At 37.8% G+C, this 24,976-nt stretch overlaps 2 protein-coding genes across 3 annotated transcripts; both read right to left on the bottom strand.

Moving 5' to 3' along the window:
- Window positions 1–8,340: 8,340 nt before the first annotated feature.
- calhm1b (calcium homeostasis modulator 1b) lies at window positions 8,341–18,050 on the bottom strand. 2 transcript variants are annotated; one of them, XM_088343173.1, is made up of 5 exons: window positions 17,952–18,050; window positions 14,694–14,836; window positions 13,889–14,078; window positions 13,491–13,801; window positions 8,341–9,119 (listed from the first exon to the last, which is right to left on the bottom strand). In XM_088343173.1, exons 3-5 carry the CDS (start codon window positions 14,034–14,036, stop codon window positions 8,610–8,612), a joined length of 969 nt encoding a protein of 322 aa, XP_088199299.1. In that variant the 5' UTR covers window positions 14,037–14,078; window positions 14,694–14,836; window positions 17,952–18,050; the 3' UTR covers window positions 8,341–8,609. The 2 variants fall into 2 exon arrangements, with proteins under 2 accessions (XP_088199299.1, XP_088199298.1); XM_088343172.1 differs by having other exon boundaries at window positions 13,491–14,078.
- Window positions 18,051–18,331: 281 nt separating this feature from the next.
- On the bottom strand, window positions 18,332–23,189 carry zp3c (zona pellucida glycoprotein 3c). The gene is made up of 8 exons (XM_088343171.1): window positions 22,580–23,189; window positions 22,407–22,513; window positions 19,355–19,458; window positions 19,106–19,283; window positions 18,913–19,030; window positions 18,756–18,844; window positions 18,616–18,686; window positions 18,332–18,527 (listed from the first exon to the last, which is right to left on the bottom strand). The coding sequence occupies exons 1-8, from the start codon at window positions 23,120–23,122 to the stop codon at window positions 18,370–18,372; spliced, it is 1,368 nt and encodes a 455-aa protein (XP_088199297.1). The 5' UTR covers window positions 23,123–23,189; the 3' UTR covers window positions 18,332–18,369.
- Window positions 23,190–24,976: the final 1,787 nt, after the last annotated feature.

The following is a 24,976-nucleotide window of genomic DNA, read 5'->3' as shown; positions in this document are numbered from 1 at the left end:
ATGAATAAAAAAGTCTTCTTTTAATATAAAATGTTAAATGCAGCATCAACGTCTATTTGCCGAATCAACATTCCTTGTGATTGGCCCTCTCATGTCGGGTTATTCCCTAAAACCATGTCCACGGGGTTTGATTTTTACCAATCACGTAACCAGCATAGTCTGATTGGTCCAAAACCCCAAACTCCGATCAAAGTCTGACTATGTAAACATAACCATTGCCAAAATTTGGTTTTTGCTAGGCCATATAAATGTGCAGAGAACCCCGAAACCCTTTTATTCTAGCTGCTAATCGCTCGATTAAAATGTAAGTTATTCTTTTCACGAATTAAATTCCTCATTCATGTAAAACCATTTTTTTAATCCAAAGCCTCATATGCAGGCACGATTTCTACTTCCACTATTTTTTTCTCTTGTTGCTGGCATGAACTTTTGTAAAATGTAATATAAACAGTAATTCGCTAAACTACCATCTTGTTCATTTTTTCCTGGACATTTTGATTATATTTTACTCTCATTGTGGCGGAAATGGCACAGTTTTATCTATTTGTATATTGCGTACGTCCGTGCTTCTGGCCAGTCGAAAGACCCTTTTTGTGTAAACAGAAAACTATGTTACTTCATGTCATGTATACAGGCTTGATTATTGTTACTTGTCCTGTGAACAGATTATTACAATTAGTCAAAAAACACTAGCTCTAATGTCAATTTGACTATTCCCTGCAGGTACTAAGGATGAGCGTATTACTTCATATATTGATATTATTGATACTGAGATCGTTCATGGATTGCATTGATACTATCGTGTTGGGATCGGTACTGTCTTCCCATTTTAACTATCACTATAATAATGTTGTTAGTGGATGGTAAGATAAAATATACATTACAACTTTCACATTGGATCTATTAGTGGTTACACTATACTTGCACAATTGGTTTTATTTTCAAAATCTGGATACCTTATTTTCCAGACTGTAAGGCGCACCGGATAAAAAGAAGCACATTCAAAAATACCCCCTTGTAAAATATCTGTTTTCATATATTAGGCACATCGAACTATAAGGCGCATGAGATTAAAACAGAAGATAGAATTGTATTTCATAGAACATAAATATTAGTGAATCTGGTTATACAACTAAAATGAATCTATTTATTCGTAAATGGTTACTTATAGAAGGATTTTGTCTTAGTTATGCATTTCCGAACGTATTTACTGTATTTTTGCCGCTATAAAGGCGCAATACAAATTTGTGGGTTTTGGGTGCGAGTTATAGTCCTAAAAATATGGTATTTTGATGTGTTGTTGACTTTGACGTGCACTATTTCTATTCTTGTTTCATGGCTGCTTATTCAGTTTGAGTCTCTTGACTTTTATTCTAAAACAGTTGTCGTTTTTGTAGTGTGAAAGGTTCTCACATTGTATTATTGCACTATTTGTAGTTTGACTTAATTTATAAAATATTCTTTGATGGAAGGTATAATTTCTTGTCATGCTGACTCTGTTAAATTTGTATTTTTGTTACATTGCTACTGTTTCTAGTTGGACTCTCTTGACTTGTTCTGATACAGTTGTAATAGAAATCCCTCCATTAGCTGCACCGCTTATCCACAGTATGGTCGTGAGAGTGCTGGAGCCCTTCCCAGCCATCTTCGGGCAGTGGGCAGGTGAAACCCTCAACTGGTTGCCAACAGTGTAGTGGAATTATTTATGTATATTTTTTTAACTGGTAAAGTTTGCATTGCAGTTATATAATAAAAAGGACAATTTCATAGGCTTATTTTATCATGTTTATAAACCAACCTATGTGGGGAGGGGTTCAATTATTAAATGATCATCATACTTCTAAGCAAAATGTGTCTTTTTCCATCGATACCACCCTGTATTTACTTGGGTTGGATCTACACCAAATTTCCCAGTATCACCCACTCCTATAGGTAGCCAAAACCCCATTTTTTTCATCAGATCCAATGGGCTGCAGTTTACCTTATACCTTAAAACACACATCTTCACTGGAAGAAATCAATTGATCAGCCTTTTTCACTGCTCTCCATGAGCTTGCAAACACGAGGGCAGAGGACAAAGTCAGGAATGCATGAAGGTGACCACTGATGAAAAAATTGCAAACTGGACAAAGACGAGCTTACTTTACTACCCACCCCCACAGGAGCCAGCCTGGGTGGCAGCTTCACCGGAGGGGGAAGAACAGCTGCTGGGTTAGTTGGCGAGCTGTCAGACGGTCAAGGGGAGTGCTGCTTGACTAATCCCCAAAGGGGAGGGAGGGACAACAATGAGATCCCAGCCATTTTCATTCAGCCCCCTCCCCGTCCTTCGCTGTGTGTAATGTCATTGCGGAGAAACAGCTGGATTGTCCATCCCGATGTGTCGCGCACACTTGCAGCCTGTCGTGAAATACTAAAAGCTCTGTTAGGCCTGACGTTGAACTGCTTTACTGCTCCAGAGCAAAGGCTTTAGAAAAAAAGAACATGAGTTAGATTAATGCAAATGTTGACCTTAGGTTCCCACAGCAAGTAAGTTGCTTCCCTTCATTTGCATGAATCACACATTTGCTTGACTGCAATTGTGTTGCTGTTGGGGAATTGACGGGACATTGACGGGACATTGTGTTTTATCTAGCGCCTACTAGTAGAAGTACAGTAAAACAATATTGATTTGAATAATAAGCAAAAATACATTAACTATCATATAACCGGGCTAACAACATTATGAAGGACTCGTCTTACCTCAGTCACCACCTTTTTGACCTTTAACCTGTGCTAGAGGTCCTTTAAAACACAGACGACAGGCTCAGAGACAGTTCCTTCCCCAGGGCCATCAGCAAGCATACAAGACTGTGAGGAATATGTATCTTGCTTGATGTATTGAATCATGGGTATTCATATCCTATTCATTGACTTTGTTTGGAATTTTGTTGCTGCTAAATGTCATTGCACTGCTTTTCATTGCACTATTGTTACGATGCAATATTTTTAATTGCGTCATTATCGAGAAAGAAAAATCACACTTACAACATAGATTAGTGTGTAAAGGACTACCTTGTACATATTCTTCCTTTTTTATCTTGATATTCTTTTATGTCTCTTTTTGGTCTTTATGTCGTGTTAATCTTGTTTAAGCTGGAGTGCCATCACTAATTTTGTTTCAAATAATGTTCACTACGTTGTTATCAATGACGAGAAAGACTATTCTATTCTATCCTAATCTATACATGCCTTTGTTTGGATAGTTGTAGGTCAAGAAATTTGTATTAATTTTACATAACATGAGGCTCGCCTAGAGGGATCTGACATGATTACCCGTCATCTTGCTCCTGAGAGTATCCTGAAAACGTGAAATGCTGTGTTACCAAATTAGAAGAAAAATGCGCCTGTTTGGTCACTTTGAGTCTCTGTTGTTGGTATTCTTCCTTGTCCTTTGTAACACTTGTTTCTGGTTGCACTACACAACACAGTACACTGACATCTAGCGGTCAAACATTACACAGTGTCCCTTTAACTAACAGGCCCTCTTTTTCTGTCCTTTAACAATGTGATAGTTTTACGGATTATCAATTCTGATTGACAGTTATAAACTCAGGATTGCCAGACTGATTTTGTGCTCACTCTAGGTTCAAACCAATATCAATTCGGGACTGCTCCACTGAGATATGTTTGGGAAAAACGGGGCATTCTGAAATTCTTCAAGCTGGTTGCAAATTGCGGCAACTTAGTTTGGCCTACCAAACTTAGTTTTGGCCAATCATGGCAACAAAGGAAAATGGGGCAAATGAGATGCAATTTACGTTGCTGTATGAGTTTAGAAGCGATATTCACCTGTTTTTATCCATTTTTCGAAGATATCATTGTAAGAATGCTGTCGCATTAAGATGACATCGATTTTACTCAGGCTTCCGCTTATGACCAAGCATGGCTCTGATTCAGAAAGCAAGAGTTTGGTCATTTGCTGAAGCCTCTGGTGAGACACAGTCAAATTTACAAATATACTTATGACATTTAGAATAATTATAAAAATGAGCTTAATAATTAGAAAGAAACACATTCTTTGAACTTAAGACGTTCACAATAAAAAAATGCAGGGATGGGCGAGTACCTCTAAATGGAGCAGCAGCGTTCATTTCGGGTGAGACACGGTCAGATTTACAAATAAATTACCGTAACCCACAGTTTATTAATCATTTAATTAGAAGAGCACGAAAGCAATGTATGAACTGTAGTATAGAATAAGATGTTTTATTGTCTTACCTTAACCTTTAAATAAAAACGTTTCACTGCTCCTTCTAAATAAAAGCATAAATAGAAAGGTAATCCTTCATATTGAAAAAAAAAATCCATGCCATGACAAAATAATTCATGGATAGCTTGACTTAATGTTAGCTTAGTAATATTATCACGTATTGTACTGTTTTGGGTTGGGGTGTCACCAATTCAGAATTCTCGCCCTCTGAGGCAAGAGGAATGTATGCTGCACTCTTCATCTGCAAACGGTCAGCACAGTATTGCGTCAAAAACTGCTCCTTTTGAATTAAACCATCATGAGATGGGTAATCCTTCATTTTGGAAAAAAAAAGTCCATGCAAAGAGGACAACAATACTTAATGGTTTGACTTGCTGTTAGCTTGCTAATACTCTATTCTTTAGGGTTGGGTGGGGGCAAAATCAGAATACTGTACTTGATCTCACAGTCGCCCTCTACAATGAGGCAAGTGAATTGCGTGGCACACTGTGCTTCTGCAGAAACTCAGCACCGTAATATATCCATCCATCCATTATCTGCACCGCTTATCCTCAGTAGGGTCGCGGGAGTGCTAGAGCCCATCTCAGCAATCTTTGGGCAGTGGGCAGAGGACACCCTGAACTAGTTGCCAGCCAGTCGCCGGGCACACAGGGACGGACAATTGGCCAGCTCATTATACTAGGGACAACTTGGACCGGCCAATTAACCTGACATGCATGTTTTTTGAATCCGTGAGGAGACCAGAGGAAACTCACGCGAGCATGGGGAGAACATGCAAACTCTGCACAGGAAGGCTGGTAGCAGGATTTTAACCCATGGCCTCAAAAATGTGCCGTGGATGTGCTAACAATTCATCTACCGTGCCCATACAGTAATACATTATAATTGTATTAATAATATTCATAATGTGAAAATTCCAACACTTTGAAAAAAAAAAAAATCAAAAAATTGTGAAGCTAATTGAAAGCACATTTTAACATAGAATGAATATAATCCTTACTCGTTTTATGCGGTTAATGGTGTTCACTCCCTCGGCCAGTTTTCCCCTGCTTCCATCCACTCAAAGGCAACTTGGGCTGTGATTTTTTTAAAAGAAGAAAACAAAAAAAAGAAGAATATTTTTTAGGCCACCGTTCACTATAGCCGTGTAATACAAAGCGTCAAGTAGCGAGGGATTGTATTGAAATATTATTTCCATGACGACAGGTGAAGCAGTGCCTTACCTGCATTTCGTGACTGCACATCACTGATGTGCATCATCTTTACAAGAGCTCTGCTACAAGAGACATGCTGATCAATTTGATGCAGTGTGGGGGAGGGGGGTGGTCTGAGCACTGACAGCAACATACACATGCACACGATTTTTCAGCCTCAGCGATATCGCTAACAGGAATCATACATCTATTTTCCAAAGATGACCTCTGAATGTGATGCTGAATGCACTTTACACCTGAGAACTAAAGAGTCACATGTCGGGAGGGAAGATGACTAACGGTTCAGTTTAAACCACAGTGTTTTCACTTGTGGGTCTTTTCATTTTTTTGCCTGTGGTTTTATTTGTGGTATTTCGCGAAAGAATGATCACTTTTGATCTTAGCATTACTTATTCTTGTCCACCCGTGAAAAGATGCATTACAAATCTGCTATAGTATTGATTTACTGTACATCAGGGGTGGGCAAAATTTTTAATTCGCACATTGGGTTAAGTAATTTGAAAAAAGGGCGGGGCTAGGAAAAAATAATTGATTGGATTATTTTTGGGGGGATCTATTATTATTGTCTGCAAACCAATACACTGGCAATACATGAGGAAAAAAGATAACGTGTGCGTATTGAAATTTTCTCTTAGTGTTTTTAAAAAAAGTACCTAATTTTTTTTTGTTATTTTGTAAACATTCCAATAGTGCAAAGAATAAACAACGACCAAAGATTAAGTTACTATAATGCCAGCGACATTATGCATTTATGAATAAATAAACAGGCAGACATCTTTGTATTTTATTTTCATCTATGTATCGACCATTTAATCAAATTGGTTTTGAAACACTTAGAAAGCCATAAATGGTGCCTCTCTTGTTTGCACCAAATTTGATAATATTCGCTGAAAAACTCTAAACGCAACAATGCTAGCTTGGAAGTGTTTTTTTTTTTCATCAAATCTAATGAATATCTTGATGGATATAACATATACCTGGTAAAAAAAAGAGCAAGCAAAGAAAATTGTAGTCATCTAGTTGAATGTTAGAAACACCGAGGACAAGAGTTGAAATAAAGACTATGTAATTTGAAAGATATTAAGTACATATAGGCTTACGACTAGGGCTGTTACTAACAATTATTTTAATAATTGATGGATCATTCCATTATTTTTTCAATCATTACAAGAATTGAACTTAAAAATCATTTTGTTTAAATTCCTCCTTTTTATTTAAATAATGACATTTTGGACGGACAGAAAAATGTGAAAAGAAAAACAGAATATTATAATAACATAAATATAATATAAAACAATAACTTGTGTTTGTCAAATAGCTTAAAAATAAACAAAAATCATACAAATGTATGCCATACATCCGCTAGTACTTTCTGCTGGACTAAAGTGCTACTACAAGCATATCTCCTCAACTTCACTCGTATTTGAATTGAATTAACGTGCTAAATGGCGCATAAATAGTTCGACACGGGTCAATGATGACATTAGATGCTTTAATGATTTGTTGTTAAAGCCCTACTTACAAACCACATAATTTGATTACCAGTACTGTATTTTTTCAACCATTTTTTACATATTGATTTTATATTTTTGATGCTTTTAATAGGTGGGTTAGATTAAAATGCCTGACGGGCCGCATGTGGCCTATAGGCCATAGTTTGTACAAGATTTATTTTTAATTAAGAGTAATAGCAAATATATCCTTTTTTAGCACTAAATCTTGTCATGTCCTGCATGGTCGCCATGACACCCAGCTGGTCCCGCCCCTTGACACCGGCTGAACAGATTGACTTAATTGCGTGTGGGATTCTTAAGGGCTCGTTTTGGGACTGCCCGTTGCCATACCATTGTTTTGTTTGACTCGAGGAAAAACCAGTTCATGCCCGTTTGTTGAGTTACTGCCTTTCTTTTTTGAAGACCTGTTCGCGCATGTTTGTTCTGAGTGATTGCCTGTAAGCCTGTTTTAGTTTTGTCTTTGGTCCCTGCGTGTTGGACAACTTTTATTTTCTAAATAAAAGTAACAGATCGTAACGCAAATGAGTTCACACTTCCTGCCTCCTGGTCCGTTCCTTGACAAAATCTGACCATCTGCATTGAAAAACTCAACGCAATAGGGTACTTCTGAAGTGTTTTATTGCATGAAATTTAATATCTTGATGAAAAATATTTACAAAAAAAGTAGATACAAAATAATGTAGCCAGCTATTTGAATGTGGGCCGGGAGCACATTGAAAAATATATACATTTTTTGAGGTACACAAAGGGAAACAGGCTAACAAATACAGGTGAGTGCAATCCTATTGCCTTAAACCATGGGTCTTCAATGTGGTGCCCTCTGAGGACAAATGAGGTGCCCACGGACCTGTTCTGAAAAAAAGCTTACCAGTGGAGGTCGCAGGTTCAATTGCCAGCTCCTCTGTGATATATGTCGAAGTCTCCGTAGGCAAGACACTGAATCCTTAATGCCTAATTGAAAAGTGCTATACAAACGCAAACCATCTATATTTATTTCCAATAATTAATCTGGTAATAACAAAGTAACAACATAATCATAACATGATAAGTTGTTATTTTAGAAATGCATCACAAACTGGGTGCTTTGCGCTAGTTGCCAAAAAAGAGTAGCTCTCAGCTTGAAAATTGTTGGATACCCTTGTCTTAAACAAAGACTTATATTTTAAATAAAATAACATTGGGATGGGTGTTTCTGTTTCATTAATAGTAGTCAGCGTATAAAGCTACAGTGGGTAGTTTAGAGTAGTGCATGGCTCTGGCCACATCCAGTGGACATATTTAAAACTGCAAGTCATTGTTTCATCAGAAGCGACTCATTATCTCACCCGTCAGATTAAATCCCTTGGCAGGCCTGATGTGGCCCGTGTGCGTTAGTTTGGCGACCCCTGTGTATAAAGATCGCGTAACAAATATGCAGAAGTGTGATTCTGTGTAATTGCATCTCTTCAGCTTTTGTCTTGGTGTATATTACAATCGCAACTGTACCCAAAAGATTCCACTACTTTCAGTTTATTTGACTCTGTTCCTGTAACATACTGAAAAAATAATTCACAACACATCACCCAAACATATTTCTGATACCGTCTGGAGGTCGAAGGTATTTCAAGCATGTGCTCCTTTGTCCCGTTGAGGTCAGACTTTACTGTAATACACCGCCCATTCCTTTTTCTGAACGTTGTGGGTGTGACCATTTGCAAAGCCATTCATTACGCCACTGGCTCCTCCGTGCAGTTTGTCGTTGTTTTTGCCATTTGTTTGCTCTTTTCTAAGCGCAAGAGCTGGTTTGCAAGCGTGCCAATTGCGCAGGGCTTTATCCATGTCGCCCTGGACCCTGATACCAAGAAGCTTGTCTTCTTCCGTCCGTCTCTTATCGTCGTCTTCATCGTCGCTGTCGTCTTTGCTGGTGTGATGATGCAAGTTGCGCATCTCTCCGCTGATGTTCTCAAAGTACTGATAGATGCAAACCTTGGCGAAGCTCTTGGCGTGATCCTTGCACGTCTCGTCGAACATCTTGCGCTCGATGTCGATGTAGTGGGACCAGTATTTGGTTTTGAGGAAAGCGGCCTGAGTGAAGCAAGGTCGGATTGCGCGAATTAGGAATGCCGTGAGGGTCATCACGAGCAGAAACGTCCAGCCGCAAGCCTGTTGGATACAAGTAGACTGGTATTAGTATTATAAAAGTAAGGGAGGGTTGACTGATCCAGATATCAATATTATCAATACTGACTGAGTATTGGATCGGATTGATACTATTGTCTTGGGATCGATACTGTCTTCCAATTTTAACTATCATTAAAATAATGTTGTAAGTGGGTCGCAAGTAGGGCTCCAACAACAAATCATTATAAGTATTGGCATCTGATCTCATCACTGACCCGTGTCTTGCAATTTATGTGCCACTCAGCACGTTAAGTCAATGCAAATATGAGTGATGTTGAGGAGACATGCTTACAGTAGCACTTTAGTCCGGCAGAGAGTACTAAAGGATGTATGGCATACATTTGTATGATTTTTGCTTATTTTTAAGCTATTTGACTAACAGTTGTTATTTATATTATTATAATATTTGGTTGTGTTTTTACTTTTTTCCAAAATGAACAATGTGTTTTTTAAGTTCAATTCATCGATTAATTGAAAAAATATTTGAACGATCCATCAATTTTCAAAATAATTGTTACTCCTAGGCCTAGTCATAAGCTTATGTGTACTAAACTATCTTTCAAATTCCATTCAATTACTACTGATTTTTTTTTTTCAAAACAATTACTTTGTTTTGTTGACATACAGCATTTCTATATTTGTTACATAGATCCCTCTTTTGTTTGACCCTCTCGAGTTTTTGTTTTAAAACAGTTGTTTAGTAGAAGTATTAAAGGTTTCTACATTGTTTTGTTTACACTATTTGCACTTTCTGACTCTTTTCAAAATATTGTGCAATGGAATTTTAGTTGTCTTCTTGACATTGTTATATTTGTATATTCGTTACATTTCTGCTTTTTCGGTTTGACTCTTTTTACTTTTCATCTGGATCAGTAGTTTAGTAGAAACATTTTATTTTTTTAGAGTATTTAGGCTTGCATTGTAGATATGTAATAAATTTGTTGTGCTGTGTTTTATTTAGAGTAAACTAACTCAAGGGAGAGAGGATTAAGTTTTTCAATTATAATGATATTTCCAAGCAAAAAGTATTGATTTACATACTTGGTATTTGATAAATAACAAATTTCCTGGTATCGCCCACCCCTATTAAAAACCTTGGGTAAGCAAAAGAATGAAAAGAAAATCTGGCATCTTTCTGTACACAAGTGCTCCCAAGGCTATAAAAGAGAATTTTGTCATCTTGGTCAGATCAGTTCAAATGTGTCCCTTTCTTTTTTAAAACCATGACATTGTCTTCATTGTATCAAAGCACGAGTGGGTGTTTGGAATGTATGAAAATAGGCCCGAGTGCCATGAATAATACATTTGGATGCTTATCTTTCTTGTTGATAAGCCTCCTTGGGCTCCAAATGTTTCTTAACTTCACTCAAGTACAGGAAATGAGATTTGCTTTGTCATCAGGATTCAATTATAAAAGTGAATGAAAACGTTCCCCACTTTGGGCCAACATCCTCTTTAATCTATGTTTATATTGGATGGTCAATGTCAAGTTGGGGCTTGAAGGATTTAAAAGCTTTTCAAAAAACCCATCTTTGATATTAATTATAAGAGACTGTAAAGATCCGTCCAATCAGTTTCTCGGCTGATTATCCTCATCATAATAGTACGAATGACCAACCATATAAGTACTGTATATGGGAGCTATATCTGATAAAATACGATAACAGTATTCTTATTTTTTTATTTTTATTTTATCATGATTAAGCAAAATACACATTCATTCCTCTGTACAAATCGATGATGTGTAGTATCGCTGCCGTTTTGTTTGCAATATTTCAAGACCACTTGTTTTGTTAACTCTTTCTGCATATCCCCCTCATATCTTTCAGATCTGATCTCCCCCTATGTCCCGGCCCGAAGCCTTCGTTCCGAGAGCGCCGGTCTCCTGGTGATCCCAAGAGCCAAGAAGTGTTCCGCTGGTTCGAGAGCGTTCTCCATCCGGGCACCGGTGTTGTGGAATGCTTTTCCCCCTGAGATCCGATCTGCAACCTCGGTGGAAATGTTTAAATCTAGGCTTAAAACTCACTTCTACTCTATAGCATACGAGTAACCTAATCTTCTTATATGTAATAACTTGTGAAGCCCTTAGAGACTAATTGTGATTAAGGGCTATACAAATAAAAATGACTTGACTTGACTTGACTTGCATTTCATAAATAGAAATGTAGACCTTTTTTGAATCAGTGCAAACCTTAATTTAGATCTTTACTGACAACATTTGAAACAACTATAAAAACATGTCTTATAAATTGACCCCTTTCACTAAACTTCACGCATAAACATTAAATAAATGCGTACATAGGCGAGTAACGCAGTGTCATGCAGTTTGGTTCGTGTGGGTGTGGGCACAGTCAGATTTACACATAAATTAATCTACATCTTAGTCATCAATTGATTGGCAGAGGAGGACAGCAATTAATAAACTGTAGCATTGACAAAAAAAGTCTACACGCTACTCCTTTTGAATAAAAGCTTACATGGGTATCCTGCAAAATGAAAAAAGGCCATGCAACGAGAAAAAAATACTGTATAGCTTGACTTCGTGTTACCTTAGCTAATACAACTAATCCTGTTGTTTGGAGCTATTCTGTGCACCAAACCAAAATCCGTGGTCTCACTATCACCCTCTGCTATAAGGCAAGAGAACTGCATGCCTCACTCTGCACCTGCAGACGCTCAGCACAGTAAAACGTTCCATATAACATATACTATGTATTAATACAATTCATACTGTACTGTAAAATTTCAGCAGTTTTGAAAGAGAACATCCAAAACTGTGAAGTTAAATGAGAGAGAGATTTACTACTGAATAAATATAACCAATTGACAGATTTTAAATTGTATAATTCCGTAATGATAGGTGAAGCACAACCTCAGCTGCCTCCTCTGACTGCACGTCACTGGAGTAACTATAACAATTATCATTTTAATTGCTGATATAAGTTTTAATGAAGGGTTAGGTACTATAACTGCTGCCTTTTAGAGGGCCATTAAACAATTTTGAACCTGAAATTGAACTGTCAATAGCCTTTAGACACAGGCAATATTACGGGAAAGTATTTTGTTGGGATTGAAAGGTGTTTCTTAAAAATACCAGTCTTTTTGTAGAAGAAGGTTGATTTCGTGTACAGTGACCCCTCTACATACGAGCTACTCTAGTTACGAGGAGTTCGAGATATGAGATGTCTTTTGAACAAAAAATTTGCCTGTCATAAGAGAGAAAATTGAGGGTTCCAGATGTTACCATTTGAGGGCTGAGTGCTTGAGACCGCCTACCGCATGCATCAGCTCATTTTAGTTGGATTGTTTTTATCCCTTGGTACAAACCTGATCCCGCACGTGTGTATCATGTTTTTTTTTTTAATTGCGTTGCATCTCCTTTTTGTTGCTTTTTTTTGCGACATATTGTGTATTGGTATCGTTATCAGTTTGAATAAATGAGTATTAAAAAAATCATGCATTGTGATTTCTGGATTTTTCTTTTTAGTTTATCTCTTTCACAGTGGACATGCACCTACAATGAAAATTTCAGACCCCTCCATGATTTCTATATCCATATACCTATATATACCTCGGTCATATCCCTCAAGAGGGGACACCGACAGCAAGACAAACACATACAATAACAAAGAAAATAAAAGGGATTTTTTTTTTTTAGCAAAAACACACACAAAAAATTTTGGACCATGGCCAACCCAATTGCCCAAACACCCAAACAAGTTAGGCACCTTGGCACCTAAGTTGGTCATGCTTTCGTCCCTCCAGATGAAAAGGGACACCAGAAAGCGGCCATGTCACTCGGGTCAGGGTGACACAACACACTCTTTTGTTCAACAACAGGGCCCGACAGCTTTCACTGGTTTACCCCTGCCCCATCATACGGGTGCCCAGCCCATCCTTAAGAATGCGTCCACAATCCCACTATACTTTCACAACACCTCTCTGCTCCTTCCTATCACCAACAAATGATTTATAAGTTGGATAAATAGCAAAATAGCAGGGTATTATACTTATTATTATCTTCAATATATATATATATATATATATATATATATTTAAAACATTACACATTTGCAAATTTATTTTTTAATTAATTTAATTTTTTTTAAAGTGTAGGCAACGCTAACCATTACGCTAATTACTGACCTTATCACAAGCTTTGCCACCTTTATCATAAAGGGTTAAAACAAATAGTTTAATCAATACAATAGTTATTCGCAATCAACTAACTTGAGTTGATTTTAACTCAAAAGTTGAATACATAGCTCTAACTTTGACACTAATTTCCTATCATTGTAATTGTAGGTGTTTGTATGTCTTTAAATAATGACGCAAAAAAAAATACGAGTGTACCTGAGATATGCACTTAATGTATCGAGATGCTGCCACTCTTATTTCCTGATGTTCAAACAAATCTTTACATGGGATCTTGGCCAGCAGTTTGATCTTCTCAGTCTCTGACAACCCTTTGACAAGACTGTAATTCCCGAACCTGTCAATATCCAAATAAATGCTGAAAGCACAGAGGAAGCTCTTGCCGTCCATGAGAGTCACAGACACCCAAACTGCGGGTGCGATCAAAGATCTTTGCGTGATGGAACAGAACATGTAGCGAAGTATTGCCGGATCCTTGGTCCTCTTTCCAGTTGGCCTTCTCCACTCCTCTGCCAGCACAGACACGTTATTGTTTAGTACAAATCCCAACAAGAAAAACCAAATGGGTGGGATGATCAGCAGGCCGATCCCGTAACTGTAGTTGTATCCGGGAATGCAGGGGCAGCTGAACTCAAAGGAGGAGTACATCTGTGCACTAGCTAAGGCCATGATACCGCAGATCCCGTTCATGAAAGATTCTTGGTTGGATTGCAGGAACTGGAACATCATACGCAATTTATCCATCTTTGCACGCACTGTAGTGCTTCAGCTCCCAACTCATACCATCTATAAAAAGAGATCCATTAACATGTTCATGTAGTAATCAGCATTCACAAAGTCGCATGAAATGTAATGATTACAATGATGGTAATAGCTCCTTTACACTGTTTACGTAACATATTACATAGTAGTAATGACCTAGCATGACCTATACTGTAAGATCCTAAATAAATCTAAGTTACAAATGTAAAAATTGAGATGACATTTGGGTAGATCATTACTCAAAATTCAACTCTTAAATAAAAAAAGGCTAACAGCTGACATAGCCTCAGGTCTTTCCACCCTTACATAATTTCCAGTACTGAGGCGTACAACTGGGGGTCAGAAACTTGGTGCAAACTCTCGTAATTGATTACACTTTGATTCACATGACTTATTTTAGCATGGCTTTTTTTTCAGTCAATCCGATTCTATTAATATATTTATGGAACAACAACTAATAAAAGGGGCATTTTTAATTGTCCTTTGGCATTCATAAAACTCATAAAAAGTGTTATCAACACTTCAGCGTCTTAGGTCTGCATAGCCTCAAATACTCTTCTGAATCTGAGATCCCTTAAAAAAGGAAAGGTACAAGTAGAAGAAGGTTGAAGAAAAGTAAAGAAAAACAGCAGCACTTACTTTCTCTGCAGGAGGCGTTCGAGAAGCTAAAAAGCCAAGCACTTTCGATCGTGCGATTGAAGTCATCTGAAATCCTCTTTTGTGTGCGGTTGGCTGACGAATCAGTGTCTCTTCAAAGCGATGTTGTTGTTGGTCGTCCTGTCCTAACCCTCACAAACACCTTGTGGTCACCTCACAACAATTTATACATGCCATAAATGACTGCAAACTATGACAATATTCTTTACAAAACTCGAACAGCAATCTAAGTGTGTAAATAATTGTTTTGACTTGGTTATAGGTGGCATACCAGTTGCTGACAAGGATTCAGCGCACCTGAGACATGCAAAACAGTCACAAAGCATTCAAATGTCTGTGGCCTGCAATGAAATCTGTGGGCCATCGCCAAGAGACAAAGGCTGTAACTATAGAAAGAGAATCAACAACTCTTTGCTTCCTGGAAATAGAATACACGATTTAATCAGTTGCTTGAAATTACTCTACATAAAACAATAGCCACCACCCACATTCCCTCACGTCCTTTTTGGTTTGTGTACATAAATGCTCCGGTTTGTTATTATACTTTAAGATCTGCTTATTGATATGTAGGCCAGCAGTATCTAAAGCTGCACTGTGAAAGCAAAATGTCTGTGTTGTTTTTTTAAACAGGAAAGAGTCACAGGAAACAGATCATTAACCATTTAAACTAAAATGGGAGAAAAGTGGTCTGTGCAAGGGGCTTTCCATAACATAGAATGAATTGTAATTTGTGTAATTAATGAGTTTGAGTGTGCCTTGGGGTGCATTTGTCTCATTGTTTACTATGAAAGTGTATAGTATAAACCTGCATTAACATCTTATCATTATTAAAGCACCAAGTGAAAAAAATGAAAGCATTCAAATATGATTATATCACATAGACTTTATTCATCCCTGTAGGTAAATTCACACTTCCAGCAGTATCCTTGTGTTGAAAATAAAACAATAATAAAGTACAAGAAATATAATACATAAATACCCAATGTAAGATGTTGATAGAGTATTTAAATAGTGCTACATAAAATATACACTGTAATAAAAATAGGGTAATATGCAATGTGGGGGTGTGGTTTAATGTTGGCTTTTACTCCCCCAGGTGGAGTTAAAGAGCCTCATGGCATGAGGAAGAAATGATCTCCTCAGTCTGTCCGTGGAAGAAGACTGTGAGAGCAGTCTGTCGCTGAAGCTGCTCTTCCGTTTGTAGATGATGCTGAGTAGTGGATGTGATTATATCAATCAATCAATCAAAATCTTCGTATAGCTCCATAATTAAATCTGAGATTTCAGCAAAAGACAACTTTTTTTTAGGATCTAAAAATAACCATAACATAAAAATAATTGAAAATAGGTCTTATTCATGATTCAGTAGCCTTTAGTTAATATTCTAATAAAAGTTGGCTAAATTTACTTCCAAAAATTTATCATAAGAAATTGCTATTGTTCACTAACAAATATTTTTAAAATGTAGGGTACAATGGAGTGCAAAAATATAACCATAAACAACACTTTTGCATAAAAAGTACAGTGAGAAAAATTACACAATTCCTGGTGTATCATACAATAGCGTATCGAGATTATCTTAGGGACTGTAGATAACCTGTCATGTTCTGAATGGTTGTCATGGTGCCCAGCTGGCCCCGCCCCTTGACACTGGCTGAGACGCATTGGACTGATTGCTCTTGGAGTACTTAAAACGCTCCTTTTGGGACTGCCCGTTGCCAGATCATTGCTTAACCTTGTTGAAAACCTGTTCATGCCTGTTTGACCTGAGTAATGCCTAGATTGCAATTTTGCCTGCCCTTGAACCTGCTTTGTTTTTGGTCCGTTTGTGTGTTGAACAACTTTTCTTTCTCAAATAAAGTGACAGATCGTCTACGCAATTGAGTTCCAACTTCTTGCTTCCCGGTCCCTTTCGTGACATAACCTTGACTTTGACATATGTGCCCCAAGTATTCTTGCATCAGATCATTAGAATAGGGGAAAAAAGATTCAAGGCAAAGAATCTGGAAAATATGCAGTGATAAGTATTTTGAGTGTGAGGAATCAAACAGTGTTGAATGTTGGCAGTAATTATTTGGAAAAAAAGAATATTCTTTTTATGCTGAGCGAGTTGATGAAGTTCCCACAAGCAAATTTTGTTTACAAAACTATTTCATTCATTTTCAACCACAAAACCAACAAAAGGGAAGCCAGAGGTTTTGGCCTGATGGTTCCTCAACTTCAAGAATTGGGAATGTTTGGAAGAACTCAAACGTCTGCGACTCTCTTCCATCCTCTTGTGGTGCACAAGAGCAACTATCAACATAGGCAAATACATGTGGGAATGAGATACTGTAGGGCAGGGGTGTCAAAGTCAAATGGACGGAGGGCCAAATAAAACAATCTTTACTGAAACCAAGATTTAACCTACTGAAAACACAACAAATATATTACAATATGATTGGATAAATAAAGCAATATTTTCTTATGACTCTGTCAGTCATTTTTAATTTCAGCAGGCACAAAATACAAATGTCCTTTATATAAAAAACTCATAACATATCTCATAACAACAACTCATAACCATTTTCTATCATTCAATCATCTGAAATTATTAAAAAGAGATATTGCCTCGAAATACAATAAAATAAAGTGCAAAAATCTCTTGTTACTTAAAACCAATAGCAATCAACACACTGGACCTCATCTGTCCTGCTCAAATGTACATTGACTTTCCTTTCTGTGCTTTCTCTGGGTTAGTGTGAAAAAAAAGGAATTACTGATTAACAAATAATAACAATCAAAAGTCATTTTCTCTGCTAAATAGGAGACAATTTTATCAAAAGACTGTTGTCCACATCAAGATCTATTTTCCATGAAAAGCCGAAAAACAAGAAACACTCCCAGGGCAGAGTCGGCAAACAAAAACAACAGTCAACATAGACAATAAAGCTTTAAAATTCCCGAGGGGAACAACAAAAAACAAGACCTTCTTTATGTGCATATTTAACTTTTAAACTTGAACGGAGTAAAAACTTCAAATGTGTAATTGCACAGGAAACATTACTGTATTATTACTGTATTTACATACATTTATATACAGTACTGTATTACTACAACTCTACATTACTTGTTTGAGGCGTGTGTTTTGTTTCATGATTCCGTCTAATATTATACTCTTTCATCACCGCCACACTTTCTCCACATAGCAGACACACAGGTTTTCCAGCTACCTCCGTGAACATGTACTCCAACTCCCACCTTGTTTGAAAGCCCCGGTTTTCAGTGTCCACCTTCCGTTTAGCCATTGTTGATGGTTATCTGTGGGCTAATTTTTGCTGTTATGCTAATGACTGCTGCTGATCGACTGTTGAATAAATCAAACCGCCTCCCACTTTGCTCCCGCTCGGCGCGTCCCCGTTGCATTGTGGGAAATGTAGTATTCATGCGTACTCCGGGCTGCTGGCTTGCAGCGGCCTGCGGGCCGGATCTAATAATATATTGATATCGTCACGCGGGTCAGGTAAAACCCTCTCGCGGGCCTAATGTGGCCCGCGGGCCTTGACTCTGACATATGTGCTGTAGGGAATTGCACCAAGAAATAATCACCATTTATTAAAATACAACTCAAAACAGCACAGTTAAGGTGGAACCATTTTATTTGCAAAATGTTCATGAATTACTCAAAGTAGCTCAGAAAATCACTAAGGTCAGGAGGTTGGCCAAAGCTGGAGGTGCCCCAGTTCGCAGATTTAGGCATCAGCTCTAAGTCCGGCTTTCCGTCGTTACCGCTGAAGCTGACCTTCCAAGATCGACTGGAGACCATGCTGACCGAAGCTTATATGATGAGAAAGCAATCACATGGTTTCATTCAAGTTTTTTTTTTTAAATCGTGTTTCAAAAATACAGTTTACCCAAAGCGTACCATTTGATCGCGGCAAGCATGAGGTTTCGCAGCAGGCACACGCGCCGTTGTCAACGTACAACTCCTTCCACCTGAAACCAAACATCTCCTGAATAAGACCAAAAGCTGTAAAGGCATCAAATTTGCCATGTTTGGTTTACTGTTTGCTGGCACGGTGATAGTTGCAAGCCTTAGAACTGGACGTTGGTGTCAGACTGCCCATGGAGAATTCACAGTGCAGATAGAGTTGCTGAAAATGTATTTATTTTTGTAAGAACAAACCTATTGTAAATTCTCTTTTATTGGTGTTTGGATTACCGTTGGTGAAGTAACAGCCGTGCCTTTAAAAATGAAGGCGCTCACTGAGAATTTTTGCATGTGTAAGGGGCCCTTGAGAAATTCAGACTGTTTAGTCACCATGCTATCTATCATACATCTGCAGAATAAATGAAAATCTCCTGTTATTGCCGATTTGTGGCTTTCGCGTTTTTGCCTAAGGTGAACTTGTTACCCTTGGTTATCGATGACCGTGTATTTAGGTTTCGAGTAGGGATCTTTGAGAGCGGTCATGAAACACTTGTTGATGTAAAGCCGCTGGTCTGTTGACGTGTCGTCGGCTCGTTTCACCACAAAGTACATCGGCTGTCCCAGGGTAAATGTTTTATTGCCGACGATGCGATTCCCCAACGCTAAATATAACAAGAACGGGGAATTGGTTTAATAAATACATATACTGAATCAGATTTTCCAATAATCATACCATCCTGTGGCGTGATGATATAAGCAGGTTTTGATTGAAGCGTTTTGTAAACTGTGCCCCGCCTCAGTTCGATAGAGATGCCAGGATTGAAGGAGTGGAAGTACCTGGAATGAATGAATAATTCAGTCATCCTTCATTTTTATCTTTCACAATGAGCTATATGCCCCTAAATTCTGGTGAAAATGATAAATGCTTACAATCAAATTCAAATCTAAGTATCAGGCACATGCAAAACATATAGCATTGGATTCCAGGTCTTTACTTTGACTATCATTGCTTAATGTTGTTAGTTGTTTGTACTATTATGAAGTGTCTGCATTTTTGGCAGTATCGGCCAATCATGTTGCTTTTGGTTGATTTCCACAAATTTTATGGCGGATCTACTTTTGTAACCCAAGAGATTCAATAAAAAAGGGCTCAGGGAAGGGGATTTAAAATTATTTTTTTTTTGTATCGATGGTTTGGGTCCTCTCATGTCCTTATTCTGAGAGTCTACTTAACAGATTGACAACTGTAGCTGATCGATTTCGATCAATTGTCAAGGTCTGTAAACACAATTTGGATTTATCTAACATTGCACTTTGACATTCAAACAGAGAGGAGCGCTATTGTGCAACTTATGTCTACTACAATGTCAGATCGGGTCTATAGCGCAATATGAATTGAATACCATTCTGAATGTTGTCATGACCAATGTTCCCTCTAATTTTCCACGGGTCTGAGCGTTCACACAAAGTCGGTGAGCAACGCTTGAAACAACAGTGACCAACCGTAATCCCAAGTGTGGCAAGATAAATAATTATGAAACATGTCTAAAACTTGACATCAAGTTACATTTTGCTGATTTTCCGGCAATGCAAAATTATTTTTCTCTTTTGAATCAATTGACTTATGTACTATTGCAAAGGTTGTATGGCCTACAAATGTCGTTTGTTCTTACAATTCTTTCACAAGATATCCATTTCTTTTTATTTCCGGATATATTTTGTCGCATAATATTAACATTTTGGGGGGCTTATTTAGTCGGTTGTAAGATACAGAACTAATAATAATAATAATAATTTCCTTTGTATTGTCATTCTTTGTAACAATGTACACAGAACGAAATGTCGATACACCTGACCCGTTGTAGCGGGTCGATGCAGCCGCAGCCAGAGGGCGCCGCCATTATACCAATTAGGTATGTCTCGGTCGAACTGTACTTAATCACATTTTTTAGTGGAAGTACAATGTTGGCAATAAGATTCTCTTGATATAATTGGAAATTATTCGAATGCAACACAAACCTTTTCTTCTTTTTTTCCGTGTTTTTTACTACTTTTTTTTTTAATTCCTCTAAAAAAAAATCTCATTGTGTTTATTTTTTCCGAGCTGTTACTTTTTTCTTTTTGTTTTCTATTTCCTTTTTTCCTACATTTCTTTTTTATTTTTTGGGGGCTTTTTCTAAATTGTTCCTTCGTTTTTTTCTCTTCCTTTTGTTTCTTTTTTTCTCAGCTTTTCACTACTTTTTCATTTTGGCATTTTTTTCTTTTTTGTTCTATTCCCCCCTTCCTTTAAGTTATGTTGTGCATAATATTTAGTCATGTTGGGATTTAAGAAGCAAAAACAACCTGAAGAGCCGGTTAGGACCCGAAAGAGCCGGTTCCTTTTAGTGAGCCGAGCCGAAGAAGCCGGTTGTCGACAAATTCTACTAACTTTACTCAACTTCATTCTACTTCGACTCCAAAATACCGCATTTAGGACATAACGTCAGGGGAATCCGTGCATTTTTACCTTCGTGCACTGTAACTTTGACTTAAGTCGCTTCTTAATTAGTAATTTTGAGCCCTCATTTTTGTGCGCTGGCTAGATTTTCTTGTGCGCTGAGAATGTGCGAGCAGTGCACAATTGCGCATGCGCGCAGTTTAGAAGGATCACTGGTCATGACATTTCCTGAAATAATAACAACATTGAGTAATTTATTTTAATTGTAACATAAATGTTTCTTTTTAACGGGGGGTGTCTGTTTTTAACAAAACCTAATTATATTTGATTCGAATATTAAAGGGACCATGTGTAATATTGTTTATATTAAACAGTGTCCCTTTACATTTATTTGTAAATTCACAAAAAGTGCCCTTGGGGACCTCCTTTGGGAAAACGCCGAGTTAGTATATTTCATCTATGATCTTACAATGAGTTCAATCAGTTAAGTAAATCGCCAAATCTATTTTTATGGCTTCATACAAGTGTGCCTACAAGTTCACATTTTTTAATAATTTTATGGCATGTTAACTCAATCCTGACACCTAGCGTTTTTTGGAGAAAGGGAATTAAAAACTTCAAATTGAGGGACATTTTGATACAACTTTTCTGTGTTGTGAAAACTATTAAATGCAGGCCTACCAACACTATTGTTTTTCTTAACTTAAAAAAACTACCCCTTTTCTAATTCAAACCAATAAAATAAAATCTCGACGACTTGTATTTTGACTAGACTAGGACTTTGTGTGGGACTGAAACACCCCAACAATCATATTAGTTCTGTTTTGGCATGGTGTTCCACTTTCGGTTTTAAACAAGCACATGTTGTTTTATTTAATATTCTATTGACGGATTGTGTTTCGTTAGTAAAAAATAGAGTTTACGATAAATCTACTGCTTTTTAATGTCAAAAGCTTAGCATGTATGGAAATGCAACAGACTGAATTAACATAGGGCAGCACAGTGGTTAGCGTGTGTGCGGCACAGCTCTGAGGTCATGAGATCAAACTTCCTGTGTGGAGTTTGGAAGTTCTCTCCGTGCTTGCGTGGGTTTACTCAGGGCACTCCGGTTTCCCCCAAACATTCCAAAAACATGCATGTTAGGTTAATTGGTGGGTCTAAGTGTCCCTAGGTGTGAATGAGCGAGCGAATTGTCTATGTGTGCCCTGTGACTGGCTGGCAACCAATTCAGGGTGTCCCCTGCCCAACGATGGCTGGGATGGGCTCCAGCACCCCCGCGACCCTACTGAGGATAAGCGGTGCAAATAATGGATGGATGGATGGATGAATTAACATAAGAAGTTCCTACCTGGGGTATTTGCACTGCAAGGACACCTCAAATGGCATCTCTCGAATAATCAGAGTAGTTGGCTGGTAGCTTAGTACGATACTAATTAACAGGTAGTCCTCAGTACTCTGGGATAGATATTTTCACAAGTTTAAAAAACGTCAACCACCACAGCAGACTTGCATTGAACCAACCTCTCTCTTGAATCCACAGTCATTTTCCAGAAGGTACAGAAGATAATAATGTTCCGTGGTGCCTTCATTCACAGGGCACTTGCCAAGTTTTAAATCTTTGAACGCATCTCTTGCAGAGAAAAGTTCCTTGCTCACTTTCACATACATGCGGTCCACGTGGCACAAGACCTCAACCAGTTTAGGTTTGGATGCTGCTGAAGGTAAGGCCAAGGTAGGAGGTGGTGCGAGCAACATTTCCTTGACCGAGTTAGGCACAGGCCTAACTCCTTTTTCTGGCATGAACAGTTCTTTCGGGTCCTTTGAAAAAGTGACAACTCGATACCAAGGAGATCTTTTAAGTGCTGAAGATCTCATGAATCTGCGAGTAAGCAGACGGGATCTCGGCTCAAGGCCCGGAGGTGCTTCACTCATTTCATTCTGCAGCTCTTCCTGCAAACTCTCCCTTTGTGATTCTGTATCTACATATTCTGGCAGAGTTGATAATGGGTTGGAATAGGCAACGTGAAGGAGAAGAAAATATATCCACTCTTGCGTTAGCCACATATTCCAAGCACGGATTTCCCCTGCAACAGCTGGGTTGACTCGTCATGATTGTCACCTGGAGTTAATTAGCAAATGCCACAACCAATAGGAGACTTTCAATCATATTAGGCAAATACATGTAAAGAATAATGTAAAAACAAGCAATAACAATAAACAATAAGAAACAAAAAACAAAAAGCAATCAACAATCAATAATAAAATCAATTAAAAAAAAATGTTGTAGCACTTTAAAGGCAACAAATTAAACATACTGAATAATCCCTACCATAGAGTAGTATATAATGTAGATTACATATAGTACATACATTGAAGAAAAACTGTGTATTATTTACCGCCTCCTAGTGGTAAAAAAACACCCAATTCATAAAAATATTGATCTGAATATTATGCAAAAATATATGAACTGTCATATAAATGTGCACATTTCATAGTCATAGGTCATAGTTTTTTTCCTCATCTTGTCTCCTATCTTCCCGCAATGAGTACACCTAAAAAACAAAATCCTCGTGAAAGCCTGAGCAAAACAAATGAGAAGAAAATGGTGTGCTTTGGTGACTTTGAGTCGCCGTAGTTTATATTATTCCTTGTGCTTAGGGGGCTACCTTGTGCTATTGGGTACCACGTTAGGATCCCCTAGTGGTAAAACATTCAATAAAAAAAGATATATATAAAATGAAGCAAAAAAAACATAAACCATCAAATAAACATGCATTTTTTAAATATTTGCAGGTCTTAACATTTGTATTTTACATACATTGAACCTCACCTAGACGGAGCTGACATACCCCTACTCGGGTCAGGTCGGGCAGAATTTTTGGGCAGCAACATTCACCTGATTTATCCATCACGTAGGGGGGTAATTTTTAGTTCCTGTTGCTGTCATACACTTTCTGGACATTTTTTAAGTCTTACCTTTGTTTTTCTTATTTATGTTCACTATGTTTTGTGTGCTGTTACCCAATGCTCAATCGATTGCACCCTGATCATCCTGGAAGCCGGATTACCACTTGTGAAGCCCCTTCTCAAGGTTTCTTATTTTCCTTATGTTGAGGTTTTTGAGTTTTCCCTTACCCGCATGTTGGTTTAAGATCAGGGGATGGTGTCATTGTAACTTGCGCAGTCCTTTGAGACATTTTGTGATTAAGGGCTATACAAATAAACGTGACATGACTTGACCTGACTTGCTTTATAGCACTCGTTTTTGGTTGTACTAGACCACACAATATAGCAACATCAAGTGGGCAAGTATTACACACTGTGCTTTTAAGTAAAAGTGAATTCCAAAGGGAATTTTTAGGTTTTTGTTTATTTGTTGTTTATGTTTAATTTATTTCATATAATTTCTGTACAATTATTTACGTATTTAGCTATTCATTTATTTTATTAACTGTACATGAACATTCAACAGACAACAACAAAGCAACAAGGCAACATTAAGAATTGACAACAGTGCCACGAAGTATAGAAGAGAGGGTTTTTTTGGTTTGAACAATTTTATTGACACTTTTAACAGCAATTAAACACATTCACAATTGCATTATGTCATATTCTAACAATATGAGGTTTGAACAATTTTTATCAACACTTTTAACAGCAATTAAACACATTCACAATTTCACCATATCATATTCCAAAAAAAACATGCATTTCATGTGAATTGGCCGGTCTAAACTGTCCCTAGGTGTGAATAAGCGAATGAGTTGTCTGTCCCTGTGTGCCCTGCGATTGGCTGGCAACCAGTTCAGGGTGTCCCCTGCCCACTGCCCGGAGATGGCTGGGATGGGCTCCAGCCCCCCCGCGACCCTAAAGGATAAGCGGTGTAGCTGATGAGATGAGATATTCTAACAAGGTTTC

Source organism: Urocampus carinirostris, chromosome 8, assembly GCF_059441175.1.
Source record: "Urocampus carinirostris isolate Australia breed hairy pipefish chromosome 8, RoL_Ucar_1.0, whole genome shotgun sequence".
NCBI lineage: Eukaryota > Metazoa > Chordata > Actinopteri > Syngnathiformes > Syngnathidae > Urocampus > Urocampus carinirostris.
Note: the sequence above shows the minus strand (reverse complement) of the source record. Positions and strands in the feature narration are given on the sequence as shown.